Raw genomic sequence first — 19,355 nt, 5'->3', positions numbered from 1 at the left:
AAAACTATCTGATTGCTCTTCCTGCAAAATCCCTGTGCTTTCTGACAGAGAGCTTGCACAGACCTCCTGTAGGGACGGCTCCTTGAGCAGTCTTTCTTCTCTTGGCTTGTGTCTGAAGTCAAAATGCTGCTGAGGGGGTGTTCCCTGTCTTAGAGCTGTACTGGGGCTAACCTCAGCATTCCCACCTGTCCCATTAAAATCTGATCCATGCTCCCACCTTTCTCCCTTCCCCTCACCATCCCTGTGTCTGCCCTTCCACCCCACTGAGACAAGCTGGGATGAGGCCCAGGCTGCTGGAGGAGTTGGTTCCCCTTCAGATCAGTCCTAGGTAAGGAGGGAGTTTTTCCCTGCAGCTGTTCCGCTCTGCCCGTGGTGGCCGGGCTGTGGCACTGCCAAGCCGGCCTGGCACACATCCCCACGGCGCTGGCGCTGCCCGGCACCTGCGGGGCATTTCATTCAGGGGTTTTTATTAGAGCCCGAGAGCCGTCAACGGGCGAGATGCTATTTACAGTTTGGATGTGGATCGCTTAAAATATTAATGATTTGAAAATGTAATTGTAGATCTCTTAAGCAGTGGAGGAGCTTGTGTTAAGTGCTAGCAATGCATTTTCCGTTTAACGCACCGTGCGATGTGTAATGCCTTTCCTTCCCATTTAGGCTTGCCCGTATTCCCGGTGTCTCCGCACATGAAGAGCCTTTCATCCACCAATGCAAACAGCAAAAGGCAGGCTCAGCCAAGCTGTACTCCAGCCTCGAGGTTGGCTGCCAAACAGCAGAAAATTAAAGAAAGCCGGAAGACAGATGGGCTGTACACAGACGAAGAGGAGGATTTCCAACATGCATCTCTGCTGCCGAAATACAGCGAGTGCGAGAAGCCATCAGGGAAACGTCAGTGTAAAACAAAACACTTGGCACTGCAGGAGAGGAGAAGGAGGTCATCTCTGACAGGGGATGACACCACAGATATCGAAAATGCTGAAGATAAGGTATCTTTATTTAGTCTTAATTGTCCACCGGCCCCTGAGAAGGCAGAGCCAGCTTGCTTAAAACTTAACGCACTGTCGTGCATGCAGGGTAGTGGGGATTGCGTTCAGATTTGTCTGTGGGTGCTTGGCACATTTTGTCTTTGCTTTTCTTAACCTTAGTTGAAGGCACTGTTGCAGGGGTGAAGCACCTTGCGTTTAAAAGCTCTAGCGGGTCTTTCTTTAAAAATTTAAATGCAAGTAGAAAAGCGTAATTCCTTGCTGCCAAAACACAGTCCCATCACTGTACAGTGCAGACAAAGATTAAAACCCCCCCGCCGTAATGCTTTTGGCAGGTAACGGTGACGAGGAAAGTCAGGAAGCGGCTGGAGCCAACTTCAGACTGCGACTCCTCGCCAGCCAAGGCGTACGAGCAGCAGAAGCCGTACGAGCGCCTGCAGCAGACGCAGCCCTCGCTGCTGCCGGTCCCGCAGCCTCTGCCCCTGGGCAGCCCGGCCCCGGACACTGCCCTGAGCCGGCTGGACACGGCCCCGAGCCGGCCCACGGACACCGCCCCGAGCCGGCCCATGCCGCCCGAGGCGCGGCGCCTCATCGTCAACAAGAACGCGGGGGAGACGCTGCTGCAGCGGGCGGCACGCCTGGGCTATGAGGTAAGGCTCCCTCGGGATGATGGGTTTGGGTTTTTCTTTAATAATTTCAAAAGTTGAAATCTTCTTCTGAGAACGGCTGAGGCGTCTGTGGTCCGACCCGGATTGCCGCAGTCGTCCCAGAGAGAGAGGTCTGGCTATAGACAGCCTTCCAGGGGTCTGGGCAGTCCTCTGGCTGCTGGGTAGCCTCAGCAAGGCTCAGCCTGTGGCTGCAAGTGATCAGCTCTTAGCAGCGATTTCAGCTCTGCCTTCCGAGGGTATCCCAGGCCGATGCAGAGACAGACAGGATAGCCTTTATTGTCCAGCACTTTGCCAAAGGGGCCAGGGACAGCAGCTCCCTGCTGAACAGGGCAAGAGCTGGGCTGTTTATGGGGGAGAGCAAGGGTGGTACCAAAGGGGAAAAACCAGTGGGGTAGAAAGAATCTACATGGTTATATCGGAGCATTATGGGAACTCGCCATGACCAGGGAGAACAGCCTCATGTAAAGGTTATCTCTCCCGGGGAGGGTTGGGATGAGCTTATCACATTCCATTCAAGGGACATCCCTCCAGGGCAGAGGCTTGGCAGGCTCATCTGCCTCCACACTCTTCCCAGTTTTATAGATGGAAATTGGTGAATTGGCAGCTTTGGGTTGGTTCGTTGGTATCCTCCTGTTCCCCTGCTGCTTTCCCTTCCCCTGATGTGTGGGGTTTGGAGGCAGGTTGCTGTGGGAATGACTCCCCCCACTGCTGGGTCAGCTGGCAGGGGTGCAGGGTGAGCAGCATCCCACAAGAATGAGCAAAGGGTAAAGTTTTATTGGTAACCCTCACTTCCCTTTAAATATAAACCATCTGCAAACAGAACTAATGTCTTTTTTTTTTTCTTTTTTCTTCCTCCCAAGTAATCTTTATGGTGATTTAATGAGCTGTATGTTTTCTGCTTTTGTTGTTTGTGAAGAGCGCGTCGTTTAGAAGGGTTTTATTTTTGTTCTTCTCTCCAAGGAGTATCTGGTATGTGACACAGGATGTAGCACTTGGAGTGTCCTCTTGCATGATCAGATGCATCATAGGAGCACTCTGCATGCTTTATCCTCGGCGTCTGGAGCTGCTTGGTGTAGCTGGAACAATGTTGTCTAATGAAAGGGGCCCCCTGTTGCTACAAAAATCAGAAACCGATGAATCCCTTAAGTTCTGCCGTTTTGAAGCAGGCTTTTATTGGGGAAATATGGGCATTGTAGGTATGAGCGCCGTTGCTCGATTTCAGATCTGGTGCAGAGGTGTTTCATTGCAGAGAGAGTGGCTGCTGCCCTCGTGTGGCTGCAGGGTTTGCTGTGCTGCTGAGAGGGCTGCTTGCACCTTGGAGCTGGGAGTGAGCCTCACGTGGGAAGGTGGCATCAGCCCAGGTGCAGGTGGGGCCTGCCCAGCCTTGGGGATTTGCTGAAACTTCGAAATGCCCTTTGTATAGCTGGAGAGAGCTTTGTGGGGAGCAAGGCCTTGTCCAGCTCTGGAAGGCAGGGTTTATTGTAGATGTTTTGTTTACCTTAGACAAAGGCTTCTTCTAACCCAGGGCACTTCAGCTCTAGCTGGGAGAGGTGGTTGTTACAACAGTGCTATGGTATTCTCATAATTCAGATGGTTTAATTTTCTGTGTGTCCGAAATCAAAATGTGTTGTAACGTGCTCCAAGCTAGCAGTGTGTATTTTCTTCCTGCATGGGGTCTGTCAGGGTGGGTATGCTTGGGCACTTGGCTTTCTGTGCCTGGCACCTCTGCTGAGCGCAGCTCGGTGGGAGCAGCTCCCAAACTTAGTGATGGGCTGATGTCTTGCTCAAGCAGAGGCTCAGAGCTCTCCATTTGCTTTGATAGCAGGAGCTCTCTGCTATCAATTTGGCTGGTTGCAGAAAGCTGGGGGATACCCAGGCTTGCCAGGGTGTGGGTAACGTTGTGTGCCACCATGCCTTCCCATTATCAGCTGGTTGGTGATTTCCATTTTTTGGTTTGAATTCGCCCAAAAGTTCAAGTCAACACCGTGTTTTTAGTAGGCTTAAGGGTTCAGCTCATTTGATTTGATTGTTCAGGTGGTGTTGACCGTGCAGCAGTTGGTTCTGTTGCTGGTGGAATGCAGGGCAGGGAAAGAGCCCACTCCATGCACCCAAACTGCTGCCAGAATCCAACAGTGTCTGTTTTTCAGGGCTCAGAGTGATGGGTGGCTGTGCCACCCTGCCAGAGCGGTGTTTGGCCCATGGTGAGCTGTGACAGTTTGATCATCTGTGGAAGCTCCATCCATAGCTGGGGGTTTTTTCTTGACAGTGATGAGACTACTGCAGCTAGTAGAAAACTGAATTTCCTCTGTCTGCACAAAGAATGAGAATGGTCAAGAAGTAAGAAAGTCCTCTATGTGGGGAGGGAAAAAAAAAGGAAGAAAAATCTGGATGAGTCGAGGTGATATGCTGGTCTGTGACCTCTGGGAAGCACACAGGCCAGTTTTCTGCCACCCCTGTTAGCAAGGCAGCAACCTCTGGTGGGCACAGCTTCCCTGGCTGCTGTGGTGGCAGCCCGGTGGCCCTGTGCCAGCCCAGTGGCAGGGGAGGACAGACAAGTTTGCATCATCAGGGCCACGGCTCGCAGAGGGAGCCGAGTGCTGATTCAGGGCTGGGAGCTGGAAGCGGCTGGCACCGCAGGGCACCACGGAGCCCTGGCAGGAATGCTGGATTGCCCTGAGACCGGATGAGCTCGTGCCTGCCCTTGGCAGCCTGCCTGCCTTTGCAGCAGGGATGCCCTGAGGCTGTGCAGAGATCCCACTCCAAACCCTTCAGCACGCAGAGGTGCTGGCGAGCTGTGTGTATCACTGCTGGACTCACGGGGAGCCCAAAAGCTGCGAGGCCATGAGCCTCTGTCCTGCATCAGCCCCAGGGTGCAGATGTGCCCCAGATCACTGCAGGAAGCAGGACACAATCAGATGTGATTCTGTGTGGAGGTTGACCCGAGTGTGAAATGTCAAAGGGCAAGTGTGGCTTGTGTCTGGTCAGATAAATTGCAGGGCTGCAGCCAGCAAGGCTACTTAAAGTGCAGCAAATGGTCTTCAGCCCTGGAAATCTCTGATGAAACTGGTGGGAAGCTTTGCCTTTCCCTCCCTAGGTTTCTGTGCCAGCCCATGCTTCAGCAGGATGTTACCAACCCATCACAATGTATGGCCACTCTCGAATCCATTCTGCTTTCCCCATTTGAAACAAATGGCTTGAGATAATGGTAGTCTTAAAACTGTAATTTACTTTTTGTGAAGAGGGAATTACAGGGAGCGTAGAGTCTTTTTTGGAAAAAAATTACAGAAGGCTTGTGTAATGAATTTGATGTGAGAGGAAACACTGGCTGTCTTTCTGCCTGATGCTTCTTTTTGCTGTGTGTCTGGATGTGCTGGTTTTGGCTGGGGTAGGGTTAATTTTCTTCCCAGTGGCTGCTATGGGGCAGTGTTTGGATTTGTGCTGAAGAGAGTGATGATAATACAGGGATGTTTTTGTTACTGCTGAGCAGGGCTTGCACAGAACCAAGGACTTTTCTGCTTTTCCTGCTGCCACACTGGTGAGGAGGCTGGTGTGCCTGGGAGGCTGGGAGGAGACACAGCCAGGACAGGTGACCCAAACTGACCAAAGGCATATTCCAGGGCATGTGACATCATGGCTCAGTGTATAAATTTGGGGTGGAAGAGAGGAGACTTTGGAGTGATGTTGTTTTTTCCCCAAGTCACTGATAAGTGGGATGGGGCCCTGCTCTCCTGGACATGGCTGAACACCTGCCCAACCATGGGAAGCAGTGAATGAATTCCTTGTTTTGCTTTGCTTGTGTGCGTGGCTTTTCCTTTCCCTATTAAACTGTCTTTATCTCAGCCCACCAGCTCTCCACCTTTGACCCCTGTGATTCCCTGATTGTCCCCCTGGTCCTGGTGGTGGGGCAGTGAGTGAGTTGGCTGCCTGGGGCTTGGCTGCTGGCTTGGGTGAAACCATGACAGTGCACTTGGAAAGTTCCCTCATCAGTTTGTTATTAAATCCTTCCTGGGAAGGCAGTGACATTAGCAGAGGTTGCACTGTGTGATGGAGTTTTTAAACACATGTGAAGGCAGGGCTTATCCAGACACCGGGAGTTCCCAGTGTCCCTGCCACAGGAGCAGGAGCTCCAGAGCCATCTTGCCCCTGCACAGCTCCCGTAGGGCTCCTGCATCCAGCCAGGAATCAGGACATCACTTCAGGGCTTTGGTGTGATGCTGGGGGGAAGTGTTAAGGCTCAGCATACAATGCCTGACCCCAGGGCTGTGTTCTGAGGTTGGCTGTGGGGGAATAGTGCTCCTTGGGGCCCGGGAGGTGCTGACCTCTTCCCCTGGAAAAGGGCATCTCCCCGCACATGAGGATGGACCATGTGTATGTGCATAATTTGATGTTGCTGTGCGCAGTTTGACTAAGAAGCTGCAAGCAGAGGTGGAGGTGTCTGGTAATGTTCTAGTTTGACTCTTTGGATTAACTGTGAGTGATTTTCAGGATGCTGGTTTAAACAGAGCACCTGAACAGACAGTAAACTGCCCTGTGGCACTCTCACAGCCTTCCCCAAACCTCAGCGAGAAATGCTTAGGAAACCAAAAGTGTGTTTGTGGCACCACATGTTCCTGTATTTGGCAGTGGTGGCTAATTTTTTTGTAAATTGAATAAATCATGTTAAAAAAAGTTAATGAGGCATTTAATTAATTAACAATGTAGAGTTTTATGGTCTTTATGGTTACATTTTGTGGTTAATGGCATTGTTCTTATAGCCTCTTAACACAGAATTGCCCAACAAAATTAGCTTTTTTGTCCAGTAGTAAGTATTCCACCCTAGGACGAGCCTTTCCTTTTTACAAAAATAGATGAAACATCTTTTATTTTGAGTTGAAAAGTCTATTTTAAATGGTAACTGCATGCTAAAAGTGGTGCTGAATACAGCAACTGCTTCGGCTACCTATCCATCTGCTAATTTGCCTGGCAGGGTGGTCTGGTTTTGAAGGAAAATTCATACCTCCGGAGTATAATTTTGCACAGCCCTTCTTACGGGCTTGAGCATGTGCAGGGTAAAGAGCATCTGTTCTGGACTGCTTTTTGGCCTTTGGGCTGTTCAGCAGGAGCACTCAGAGCCCCTGTTTGGTGAGAGGTGGGACTGTGGGGCTCCCGGGTTAAACGGGTGTGTGCATTGGGGTATGTGGCCGGTGGAGGGGATGCTCTGGAGCCTGGGACAGGCAGTTCCTTGGCTCTCAAGCTCTAGCCTGGTTGGTGAGGGCCTGCTAAAAGAGCAGCTTCATGCTGTATCCTGGATACCAGCTCTCGAGTCAGGTGTACCCAGAGCACAGATTGTTGCGGGCTTTCCGGGTTTATTTTGAAATGGGAAGAGCGAATGCGCTGCGCCCGACGTCGTTTTATTCTTGTTTTGGCAAAACAAGCACTCGCCCCCTCCGTGCCGTATCTGGCTTTGCAAGGATGTCACTCAAAAGCAAAATTCATGGTTTTCCACTAATCTGGGAACGGGGGCTGTTTCATGCATTGAACATTTCTTAGAAATGCGTTTGTTTTGTTTTGCCTTCTTCTGCATCCGACACAAGTCGAGGAAGACTTGCACCGTCCTAAATTTTTGGTTGAGTGATGGAGCAGTCATTGTTCCAAGGCTGCACGGCAGCGCAGAGCTGAGTCTGGCCCAGGCTCTGGAGCGTGGTGTATTTGACTGCAAGATGAATCGCGTTAAATTCACATGGCTTCCTGCAGCGCCGGGCTCGTTATTGGAACCTGGCGCCTGGCTTTACTTCTGCATGCAGAAAACCGGGGTGGGTGAAAATGGGATTTCCCTGATCTCGATAGAGCCAGGCCCGTTTTTGTTTGCTGATAGCAAACCATCCTTTGTGTGCCTTAAGTGTGTTTTGTTTCGGGTCATGCACTTTTTCTTTTTAGAATCAAACCGACGTTGGCTGTGCTGCTGTTGCAGTCGCAGAATTTACAGTTAAAAAAATGTTGATGTAAGAGTAACAGCCTTCCCACTGGCTTTACGTGTAGAAGTTCTCAGAAGTGGAACATTGTGAGTTTTGTCTGTGAAATTTTTATGTTCTCCCTCTGTGACAATTCCTGATGTTGGGGGTTACAGGGTCATGCAGGGCATGGAGCCCTCAGTGTCACTTTGCCCAAATTAGTCTGCTCAGGGAAGTCTTGCTCACTGCAATGTCTCCTGAACAGACAGGGCTGTCAACAGCTCCTTTTTGTCTTCCTTTTGACCGACCCATCTCATAGAGGGTAACTCAGCATACCACAGGGATTTTGTCTTTAGCCTCTTTCCCCCCATCCTTCACCTTCAAGCAGAGAAACGCTCACATTTACACAGCCAGGAACAACTCGATGCTCATCTTGTTTTCCTTCCTGTTTCCAGGAAGTGGTTCTGTATTGTTTGGAAAGCAAGGCGTGTGATGTGAACCATCGTGACAACGCGGGTTACTGTGCCCTGCACGAGGCCTGTGCCAGGGGCTGGCTGAGCATCGTGCGGCATCTCCTCGAGTACGGCGCCGACGTCAACTGCAGCGCCCAGGATGGAACCAGGTCAGCAGCACCAGCACCGGGTCGTCTCTGCCTCCTTCCCCTCTCTGTGCCTCTCCTTTTTCCTGCCCTTGTCCTGTCCTCCCCAGCCTGAAGCGCTCGGAGCAGGTAACCCTGCCTTGTTGCTGGTCCTCGGGCAGGACCGTGTGACCTCCTCTGCTCTCCGGTTAGTAAAGCGGTGGGGACACGCTTCTGTTGTGACTCGAGTTCAGGGTAATTTCTTTCTTCTTCTGGGAATTTTAATAAGCTGTGCTTTGGTTGGTTTTTGTTAGTCGGTGGAATTGCCAGCTGCAGGGCAGGAAGGAGTGATACTTGAGCTGCAGCCCTGCTCATGTGCCCTCCAGGTCCTTTGAGCTGTGCCAAAAGAGTGGAGTTTGCCTTGTTAGCAGGGTTACTTTTGAGAGCACTTCAGGCTTTTGTGGCGATCGGGTGTGCGAGTCCTGTATATGCTGTATAAAAATGTTGTTTGCTGAACTGTTAAATTATCTGCTCATTCGATATTTTGGATTTACTTTTTCTTTTTTTTTAATCCCGAATTAGCCTTTTTTTTTTTCTTAGTTTCCTTCACAGAGTAGTAGGGGTGCTTTAGTTCCTGTGCTGGCAGAATAGATAGCGAGCTTTTCTTTTTAGCTTTGAAGAGGAAAAAAACGCTGCTCCGGACCTTTTATTTTTTTTTTTTTTAAGCTTCTTGTGTATCTCCTAAAGCACCTCTTTGACCACCTCTGTGAGGCTGACCTTGGGGTAACTCGTCCTGAGCATATGCAGAGCGTTATTCAGTCTGTGCATTTTGGGGACAGGTCGCTTTGTATTCTTCGAATCTCCTGCAGCTTGTTATCTTAAATGGTTTATCGCCTTCCCTATCACCATCCAAATAGCCAGGGAGGTAAAATTAGCGTAACTAAGAGCCTGCTTCTTTTGTTTTTAAGCTCTTTATTTATTAACTTGGGAAGGGAGGAGCCAGGAAAACAAAAAGAAGTCTGGTTAGGATGGTCCATTAAAAAGTTCATGATGGCCCATTGTTCCCGGCCCATCACCAGCCCATCACAGCCCAAAGGAAAGCCTTTTGCAGAAACATTAAAACGCCGAGTGGATTGTCAGATTCCTCCTCTGTCGCCCACGTCTTTGTGAGAGTTCTGAGCTCTCCAGGCTGACAAACAGCCTCGCATTTTCTGCTGCCTTCAGCTTTAATATGTGACCTGTGCAACAGCGGCGAGGTTCCGTAAAAAGAATCCTAAATTATTTTGTCTCACTCGCTAGAATAACCTATATAGAAAATTATCGCTGGGAAGTGTCTGAGCAGTCTTAATCACCCGCCAGTTCAGAGTCCACCTTTGATTTCCAGTCACAGACGGAGCTGATTTTCAAGAAAGAAACTTGGCCAGTGTACCCTGAAAAGTTGTTTTTGGGAAAATGGATTTTAGAAATTAACATAATGATGATCTGATCATAGATGGCAATGTCAGAACTCAGCGTGCTGTTGCCTCTTTTCTGAGGGCAGACTTACTTTTCATTTGGAAAGCTGCCCAACAGACAGCAAGAATCCAAAACACAACTAATATACAGAGGGAGGATGGTCTGAGTGGGGCAGGACAGAGAGCAGAAGCTTCTGTAAGGAACTTTGGATCTGTGTAATGCACTGCCTTTTGGAAGGTCAGACTTCTCTGTCTCTGTAGAGTAAGTCGGGACATTCCTAAGACAAATCCCACTTCTCTCTTGAAAGTTTTTCTCCTTTAACTTTTAGGAGGAAAGCTGTATCGGTCTTCCTCAGCTGTGTCGCTTTTAAAATGAAATTCCCTGTTCAACCCTTAGAAATACAGTAAAGTCTTTAAAAGAACAACAAAAAGACCCCACAACAAAACCCCAAAAACGCACCATCAAAGACTTGTCCTTCACTGCTGCTTCCTTAATGACTCTGAATAAGCTTTTTATTTTTCTCTCTGCCACCTCACTTGTCCAAAGGTACTTCTGGTCGAGCTGTAGAAGCTCTGCAGCCTGCAGACAGCGGCAGTGGGTGTGTGTAGCTCTGTTCAGCCCGTTGGTGTGAAGCAGCACAGAGGAGTGATGTAGCTGTGATGCAGCTGTGATGCAGCTGTGTGTGCTGTGTGAGCACAGCTGTGGTGGGTGAGGCAGCCTGGGGGGTCACCTGGAGCTCTGGGCTCTGTTCCTTGCTGCCTCTGCCGTCGGGTTTTTGGGGGACACTCTGAGAAGTTGTGGCTGGTGAGGACATGGCTTTGGTCTGTACAGGGTGTCCGTGTGGATGTGAAGGATGCAGGGCAGTTCTGTGCAGTCTGTGCGTCTCTGAAGTGCTGGGGTGCTCTGATCGCCGTGCTGGCTTTGCCATGTGTGTGTTTTGGGATGAGGCAGGCGTTCAGCCTCTGGTTCCTGATAGTACTGGACAGTGCTTCACTACGGTGAAGCCAGAGACAAACAAAGCGCCAGACTGGTGTAGGGGCAAGGAGGACACAGTGTTTGGGGGTGTGGGAATGGTGCAGTCCTTCCTTCACCCCAGCTCGGCACAGGATGTCCCTCCCTGCCCTATTCACAGCACATCTGGCCAGGCTAAGTGTGGTAGGTCTTGGATGTTTTTCCCCTTAAACTCTATGCTGATAGACCACATGCAGTGCCTGCAGACCCTGAATACACAAGCACTCTGCTGCTCAATTAGTGCCTAATCAAAGATTATTGTAGAACCCGGAGATCTTTAAGACCTGTCTCCGAGGTGCTGCAGTCACTGAGGGCTCTTAATCGTCTTACCTATAAATAATAATAGACCGTGCTTAAGAGGTGAGAGCTTCCCTTCCCTGACAGGACCCCAGTAGCTCGGCTCGGGGTGTTGGAGCTGACATGAGCAAGGCTGTTTGCCGCGTGTAGTTGGCCTTATCTCGCTGTTCTTCTCCTCTTACCTCTGCAGCTGAACCCGTGCCATTATAGAAACACAGCCACATGCCAAAAATACAGACGTCTCCTGCCTGTTAGCGAGGGCTCCACGTCGCTTCGCTCGCTAGATTCTCTCTCTGCAGCCAGTTTCGCTGGATCCTTCCCGCTGGCAGCTGATGAGCTCAGCCTTATTTATTTATATTTTTTTTTTTCCCCCTGCGAGGACCATGCCAAGATGGCTCTCCTCCTGTGTCCTTTCAGCTGGTCTTGGCAGGGCCGTACCTTCCAGCAGCTAATTGCGGTACAGAAGAGTCAGAGTAGCTGTCCTCCTGCAACTCGTGCCTTGCCTCATCCGTGGGGCAGCCTTGCGCAACCGGGAGGGTGGAAACAAAAACAAAATGCCAAAGCATGGCATTGCTCGGCGAGTTGCAGGACCTCTGGCAGCAGTGAGGGGAGTTCTGGCGGTGCCTGAAAGGCTGAGAGCGAACCCTAACTGGTCTAAATGGTTTATAGTTTTGGTGGTGGAATGATAAACCCCCCCAGGGAAATGTTTTCCTAACTTCTCGTGGCAGTAAAATAGTAGGAAAGATTCGGCAGTACACAAGAGAGGGTTGAGATGTGTGTCTTTTGTAGGATATTGCAGCTCTCGAATGTCCCCAGATCCTTCTGGGGCCTTTTGAAGGGTTTGTTTTAGAAACGAGCTATGCTACGTTTACTGTACCGTTAGGGATAAGGAGTGTTTATTTCCACGATGCTCAGGGTGGAAGAGATTGTATGGCAAAGCAGCCCAGGGAGGACTCCCAGGGATCTTCTTTTATTTTCACATCTGAAAAAGTTGCCTGTTCCAGTAGTTGCTTTTGCATCCTACAAAGAGGATGGTTAAACTCTGCCAAGACTGAAGAATACTCCCTCCTCTGCTGGCCCTGCTGGGAGAAGCAACAAATAGCTGTGCCTTTGCATGGTTCCGCTCTTGAGCTTGCCAAGAAGCTGTTCTAGCCAGTAAAAGAATCTGTCAGTGCTCTGTTTTAGCCTTTTCTCCCTTAACTTATCTATGGGGAATCTCCTTCTCCCCCCCACCCCCCATCCCAGCCAGTGTTTTCTTTCCTTCCTTCTATTTATTGTTCTTCCTTCTTCCGCAGTGCTTTACTACGCCTTTCCTTCCCCGTGCCTCTATAAATTCCCCTCTCATGCCCAGGCAGCCTCCCTGTGTACTCTGAGATGACGAATCGGTTCTGCCTGCCCCGCTGCCTCTGTCTGCAGCACCACGTTGGCCTTGGTGACATGTAAAACGGCAGAAGGAGGCTCCATCACAGGGTTACAGCCCATGTGCTGCAATTTTTCCTTCCTGGGGAATGCCCAGGCACCCTTTAATAAACTCGTCTGAGTGTCGTTAAATCAATTGAAACACTGGGCGGTGATTTAGATGCTGTTTTTAATACGTTAAGGGATCATCTTGAATTCATTACAGCTTCAAAAGCCACTTAGGTAAGTCAGTTTAAAAAAAAACCCAAACACAAACAAGAAAACCCACAAACCAGTAATCCCACAACACTCCTCAACCTCCTCTCAAAACCAGAAAATCGTAATTCTGAAATAAAATTTAAAAAGAGTTCAAAATTAAAGGTTCCAGCGAAGAGAGTGGGGGAGAAGGAGCATTCCCAGCACTTGGCAACAGCCGTAACGCTGATCTGCTCCTGGTGCCTGTTGCCAGACTTTCAGCCGGGATGCTTCGTGCCCAGGGGGACAGGAGGGTTTGCAGCAAGGCTGACCTTTCCTGCTGTAGATGCTCAGAGTGCCATGACCCAGCAGCTCAGCCCTCAGATGCTCGCTGACAGCGAGAACACCTGACACTTCTGCAGCCTCCGTGTCAGCACCTCTGTTATTTGTTGCCTCCTGCTTGGTGTCACCTGGGCTGTGACACTGTGATGTAGCACTGACCGGGTCCTGGATGTGATGCTTCCCTGTGGGAAGCACTGAGTCAGTAGGTGGAGGTGGGAGGGTGAGACTTGCAGGGAATCCCGGGAATCCTGGCTCCTCCAACACTCTCTGTGTCAAAGGCATCAGTTCCAGAGACTATTTTTTTGGAGACATTCCCTCAGAAACAGAGAAGGGATTATCCTGACCCTTGGCCAGTGATCCTCATGGACCTCTCTGGTCTTAAGATGTCAAGGTGGCTTTCCAAAGAGCAGTATGTTGGGCTTTGAAGGTTGTGCTCTCTGCTGCCGGGGGTCTGAGGATTGGCATAAGCTGGATGGAGCACTGTGCTCAGCAGCTCGAGGACCACCTGCTTCTTCACTCTGTTGGTGGCATGGGGTGTGTGGGAGGCAGGCAGCATGGGATAGGCCCTCTTCCCATGGGGAACAAACCACCAACTCCCCCAGTGCACCTCCCCGAGTCAGTACATTGTGCACATGTCAAAAACGATACGACATGCAGCTTTGCAGCAAGATGGGTGCGAGCAAGAACCCTTCACATATAGCAGATGTTAAGTCGCCCTAAGTTATGGCTTACTGGAAGGTACTTAGAGTAAATACATCTGGAATGTCTTTTTGAGACCTATCAGGGTCACCCTCCTCCCCTCCTACCAGCATGCTGTGTGGTAGATGAGAAAACGGTGGTGTGCCATCCTCTTCTGGCTGATTTGATCCTCCCCTCCTCTGTCCTGAGCTTTCGTGGCTGTTATGCCATGCCAGAGCCATGGTGACATCCAGGGGACGTTGCCCTGTGATGGCAGGAGTGTCAGGAGTGCTGGGATGTGACCTCCTGGCAGGAGGGAGCTGAAGGCCTGGTTGTGAGCCGAGCGCTGCTTGGCAGATTGGGAGACGGAGCGGAGAGGTTCACTTGGCTGTGCTGCCAGATGGCTTCCCGTGGTAACATCACTGTGGAAGCTTTCCAGGAAGGCAGGTGTGATCCTGGTTAAAGTCCTTGCATTTTTGTACAATCTCCCTGAGAGCTTGAAAGCCTCGTTGGGGGCAGCAGTGTTGACAGCCCAGAGGAGGAGTGTTGTGCTGAGTTGGACTGCCATGATCACTGCCCACGCATTGGACTCTGCTTTTACTTCCCTGCTCTTGCTGTCTAAGGAAAGATGGGATTTTAACACATCTTCATTAGTCTGAAGGGTAATATGTCTACTTCCAGACAACTCCCCGTTACGTATAATCAATTTTAAAGGCAAAAGTTAATGCGATTTATAATTAGCGATAAGGAATTCTAAACCTGGAATTGCAGACCTGTGTATTAATGAATAATCCTTCTGAAGGCTCACCAAATCTATGTCTGAGCTTGTATAGATTGCTCACACCGCATGAAATGCGTTAATTTCTGGGTGGACCACACTTAAAATGTTTTAACACTTTAAACACTTAACATGTTTTGCTATTCTCTGATTAGAAGGGTCGAATTGTGCTGCAAATATATTCACAAGTACTGTTTAAAGAGGATGTTCTGCGTGGAAGTTTAATTCCTAGCAAATTTTCATAACTTATTTCTGTGTACATAATTTAGGAGCTTCGGGTAGCTGATTTCTGTGCTTGCCCAGAGGCAGGCTGAATGAGCCTTGCTCCACAACACGCTGTTAAATTGGCAGAGATTTGGAACGGTAGAGTGACTTGCAGCCAAATGATGTTTGTGAGGCTTCACACAAACTCCTGCTTTCTGTTACAGCGGTGTAATTATTTTACTGTCCCTCGAAAATGTGTACAGCAAGGAGTAGATGTAACAGAAATTTGTGCCCTGAGCAGTCTGACTGAAGACAGGAGGGAGGGGGATGATGTGCAAGTAAAACCGACAATAGATGATAGGCAGCTGTATTAATAGAGTTACTTTCTATAAATAACTTTGATCTGCAGTCAGAAGTTTCTCGTCGGAAACATTTGCATAATACTGTGGAGTGAAAATGTAACGCCGTGATTTCTCTTTTGCCTCACGCCAGACCGATCCACGACGCGGTGGAAAACGACCACTTGGAAATCGTCCGCCTGTTACTGTCCTATGGTGCTGATCCAACACTTGCAACCTACTCTGGGAGGACCATTGTGAAAATGACCCACAGTGAGCTCATGGAGACCTTCCTCACAGGTGTGTGCCCACGCTGCATGGGGCTTTCTGGTCCTGGCAGATGGGGACTTGTTGCCTGTCCCCCAAAGTCCCTCCTGAATGCCAAGGAGCCGTGGGGGGCTGGGCTTGGGCTGCAGCACCCTCTTTGCCTGCAAACGCCCAGAGGTTGCATGTGGGAAGCACAGCCATGCTGGGGGCTCTTTCTAATTGAAACTCTTAATAAGTCATAAGGATTATTCCACTGTCAGATTTGATAGGTGGGTAGGAGGTCAGCGGGCTGTTTCAGTGCCTTCAGTTTTCTACCTGAAATGAAAACAAGAAACTTGCCAATTCACATGGCTGTTTGTTAAACATACTTACGTTTTTCCCATGGTCTTGCTTTTTTATCTTAGACTATTTTGGTTTTGCCACTTCTGCCTTGTTTTGTGTCTGAAATACTGTTAAAATACGTTAAAGGCTCTTGCCTTTAAACATACCCGTGTTGTAACATGGCTTTAGGTTTTTCTTTTTCCCTCTTAGTTTTGGATGAAGACACTTGCATCCCCTAATAACTTTCCTCTGAGCGTGTTTGCAGTGTTCATAGTCCACGAGTTTAAGTGCTCATCTGTTTACCTGTTTAAATGGTGCAATATAGATGGCACACAGATGTTTCAGGACTCCAGTAAAGTCCGGTATCTTTGACTTCCTAGCATCCTGAGAATCCCAGTATCTTTTCACCAGTTCAGCTTGAAATCTCCCAAGTATATCTGTAGAAGAGAACCACATCTTTCTGAACATACCTCTGTGGAAAAACCTTTCCATCAGTTTATTTGGAGCCACAGTTTCACCCTCAAGTTGGTGTCCAGAATAATTGTGAAGACCAAAAAATGTGATACACCCTATCTTCACAAAAATAAGATACTGCTCTCAGTACCTGAAGCTTAAGGTTGGGTCTGTCCCTTTTAGACCTTAGGTGATTATTTGATGGGGTGGGTTATTATTTGATGTAGAGGAATGGTGCATATATGCTTGTTTGTAGCATGAGTGCCAGGAATACGGTGTGGGATTTTTTGATGGAAGGTGTGGAGGCTCTGTGACGCGTAGTCTCCCAACTTGCCAGATTTTCGTTCTCATCAGTATGTTTTTGTTGTTGTTTTTTCCTCTCCAGAGTATTTAACTGACCTGCAAGGTCGAAGTGTTGATGACCCTGGTTTGTACTGGGATTTCTATGGCAGCTCTGTGTGCGGTGAGCAAATGTTGCCCTTTATTTCTTTGTATGCAGAGACTTTGCAAACAGGGGGGTGGGGGCTGGTTTGTTGTGGTGGTGGAGGAAGCTAGGAAGGAAGCAAACTGATTTTGTTTACAGATCACGTTATTGGGGGAAAAAAAAGCAAGATCTGCAACAGTCTTTTCACTGCTGACTTAGCACCTTTATTCAATTTTATTTAGATCCAAAAGATGAATCTGGATTTGATGTCTTGGCAAATCCTCCTGGCCCAGGTGATGAAGATGAAGATGGCTTTAGCGACGTGTTTGAATTTGAATTTTTGGATGAGCCTCCCTTACCATGTTACAACATTCAAGTGTGTCTCTCTCAGGGGTAAGAACAAATACTAATTTTGGGGTGAAAACAGCTGGGATGATCTGCTTGGGTTGGTGGCAGTTTGTGTTGGTGGGGAAAAGTGTTTGTATTTATGTAACGTAATTGAGAGATCAGTACTGTAATTGCTAGGGGTTTTTTTTTTGGAAATAAACTAATAGGAAGTAAGAGAGGAAAAGGCTGTTTGTCAGGATTGAGTTTTTACTGCCATGTTCCTGAGCAGGAAAAGTGACATTTGAACACAAATTCCTTTCCTCATCCCAGATGGGTATCTTGTTTATAACCTTCCAAAATAGAAATGCTTCTAGCACTTAAATTTGGGTATCATGTTTGTAAGGTATTTAATTGTATTTCATGGGCTTTTTTGTTCTACTGCTGTGTGGACATGCTTTTGTGGATGACAAAATGACACCATCACTGCCTTTCTAGACTTTGTAGCAAAACTGGTTTAAAGCTCTGAATTGGAACAAACAAATAAGTATCTTAGGGAAGATCATATGATACTTGAAAATAAGCAAATACCTGGGAAGTTGTATTATCTATTATATTCAAGTTATAAATCAGATTTGTAAATTATTGTTGTTTACCATTTGCACCAATTTGGATGACAGCTAGTTTTAAATATTGATCATGGAGGAGTGTGGGTTTTAGTGTGTTTTTGTTACATGGGTGATCTAAATTCCCTGAAGTGGACAAATACGAAGATTGAATTTTAAAACTGTGTGGTTTATCTGACAAAAGACCTACTTACTGTCGACATCTATTGAGTATTGGCATCTCTGGGAGGCAGGGGTGCTGAATTTTGTGGTTGTAACTATAAGCCATCTCCTTATTTGAGAAATGAAAGTTGGGATCAGGTGAGGTAACCTTTAGGTTGGGATCCCGAGTTGGGATGGCTGCTGGCCCACATGGGCACTGAGGAGCCCGGTTTTACAGGTCCCAGTGGCCCTGCATGCCTGGATCCTTCCTTCCCAAAGCTGCAGGCAGCAGTACTCTGAATAAATGCATACACACCTGCTCATCTGTTCCATTGGACCCCTGAGTGACAGCCTGGATTTCAGAGGGATTGTTCGTGGGTGTCACACAGCGATGTGGGGAAGAGTCAGGAATCCTGGGGAAGGGTCAGGAATCCTGTCCCTTACTGTCAGTTGTTGGAGCCTCTTTCTCCTTTGCTTCCACAGACCACGGAACTGGCTTCTGCTCTCGGACGTGGTGAAGAGGCTAAAAATGTCATCTCGCATCTTCCGCTGCAACTTCCCCAACCTGGAGGTGGTCACCATCACGGAGGCAGAGTTTTACAAACAGACTTCCCTCAGCCAGTTGTTCTCTTGTGCTACGGACCTTGAGGCTTTTAACCCGGAGAGCAAAGAGCTCTTGGACTTGGTGGAGTTCACAAGCGAGCTCAAGACTCTGCTCGGCTCCGAGCTTCACTGGTTACATCCACACGAGGACCCTCCCTTCGACATCCTCTGGTGAACCATCAGGCCATTTAATGTACAGTGCTCTATACAGCTACTTCTTTATGTATATGTGTTCAAATGAAATCGTTTCTGTAAAGAAAGGACACTATTAAATATGAAAATATCTTTTCCTTTATATAAGAGATCTGAATTCCAGTTGGATGGATTTTGGAAGAATTTTTTTTAAACTTCAATCAGTTTTTACAAAAAAAAAAAATTGTTATATAATGTTTCTTTAAATGCACACAGGCTTTGGGATAAGTTTGTTATTACTCGGAACACATTTTTTTTTAAAGAACACACCCCCACACATTGACTTTGTTTCATACAAAGCACTGATTACACAGAACATACTTTTTCTAGGTGATGTGATCAAAGTCGTGTGGCTTGTTTGGGAGATAGAATTCGGTAAGGCACTTGGTGATATTATTTTCGTTTTTTTTTGTTTACAGAATTACCTGCTTTGGCCAGGTAAGCACTATTGAATATAATTCAATAGTTTGTAATATAAATTAAACCATATCCATACGCATCAACTAATTGTAAGAACTTTTATATCCTAATTTAAAAGCTGTGAAATTTAGTTTCACACATCAAACCGGATTGTTTATATATGTTTAAACATTTTATGCTCTTTATTTAAAGAAGACTTTGAACTATTTTTTCTGTACCTTGTAAAATATTGAAAAACTAACATATGTTGAAGTTGCTTGAAACTGTACATAAACTAAATTTTCTGAATTGTGTGTTTATGTTTGAGATCTGTGTTTTAACTTTGTAAGTAAATCTTCTGCCTTTGTATTTATATTTTACAAAATTTTCTTAAAGGCAATAAAACTGTTGAGAAATGAAGAGGCTAAAGTGACTCCCCTTAACTCTGTGCCTCCTTGTGACATGAGCTTCATCTCATTAATGTTTATGAAAGGAGGGTGTACTTTCCAAAGGGGGCTGGTAAGGGGTGCAGGCAAGAGCTGATGAAATATGGGGTACAGTCTCGATTTGCTTTCTAAATTCCATGTTGAAAGAAAGCATCAGGTGAGTGCTGTTGGTGGGACAAGGGTTTGAAAGTGGTGTTCACAATACCTTCTGCACCATCTTTTAGTTAAAAAATTGTGGGTAGGTTCAATCATTTTCCCTCCTTTGACATCCTTTTAATTTTAATTGGCTGAATTCTTTTTTCAAT

The 19,355-nt window shown here is 47.7% G+C and overlaps 1 protein-coding gene across 1 annotated transcript in view; it reads left to right on the top strand.

Annotated features, from left to right (window-relative positions):
• The window catches only part of BCOR (BCL6 corepressor), a 39,717-nt gene extending 20,693 nt beyond the window's left edge, over positions 1 to 19,024 (top strand). Inside the window, 7 exon segments of the mRNA XM_066314044.1 lie at positions 658 to 986; positions 1,319 to 1,633; positions 8,037 to 8,203; positions 15,009 to 15,154; positions 16,281 to 16,358; positions 16,562 to 16,712; positions 17,894 to 19,024. Of these exon segments, the coding sequence (XP_066170141.1) occupies positions 658 to 986; positions 1,319 to 1,633; positions 8,037 to 8,203; positions 15,009 to 15,154; positions 16,281 to 16,358; positions 16,562 to 16,712; positions 17,894 to 18,188 (1,481 nt within the window). The 3' untranslated portion in view covers positions 18,189 to 19,024.
• The last annotated feature ends 331 nt before the right edge of the window (positions 19,025 to 19,355 follow it).

Source organism: Sylvia atricapilla, chromosome 2 (assembly GCF_009819655.1).
Source record: "Sylvia atricapilla isolate bSylAtr1 chromosome 2, bSylAtr1.pri, whole genome shotgun sequence".
Lineage (NCBI taxonomy): Eukaryota > Metazoa > Chordata > Aves > Passeriformes > Sylviidae > Sylvia > Sylvia atricapilla.
Note: the sequence above shows the minus strand (reverse complement) of the source record. Positions and strands in the feature narration are given on the sequence as shown.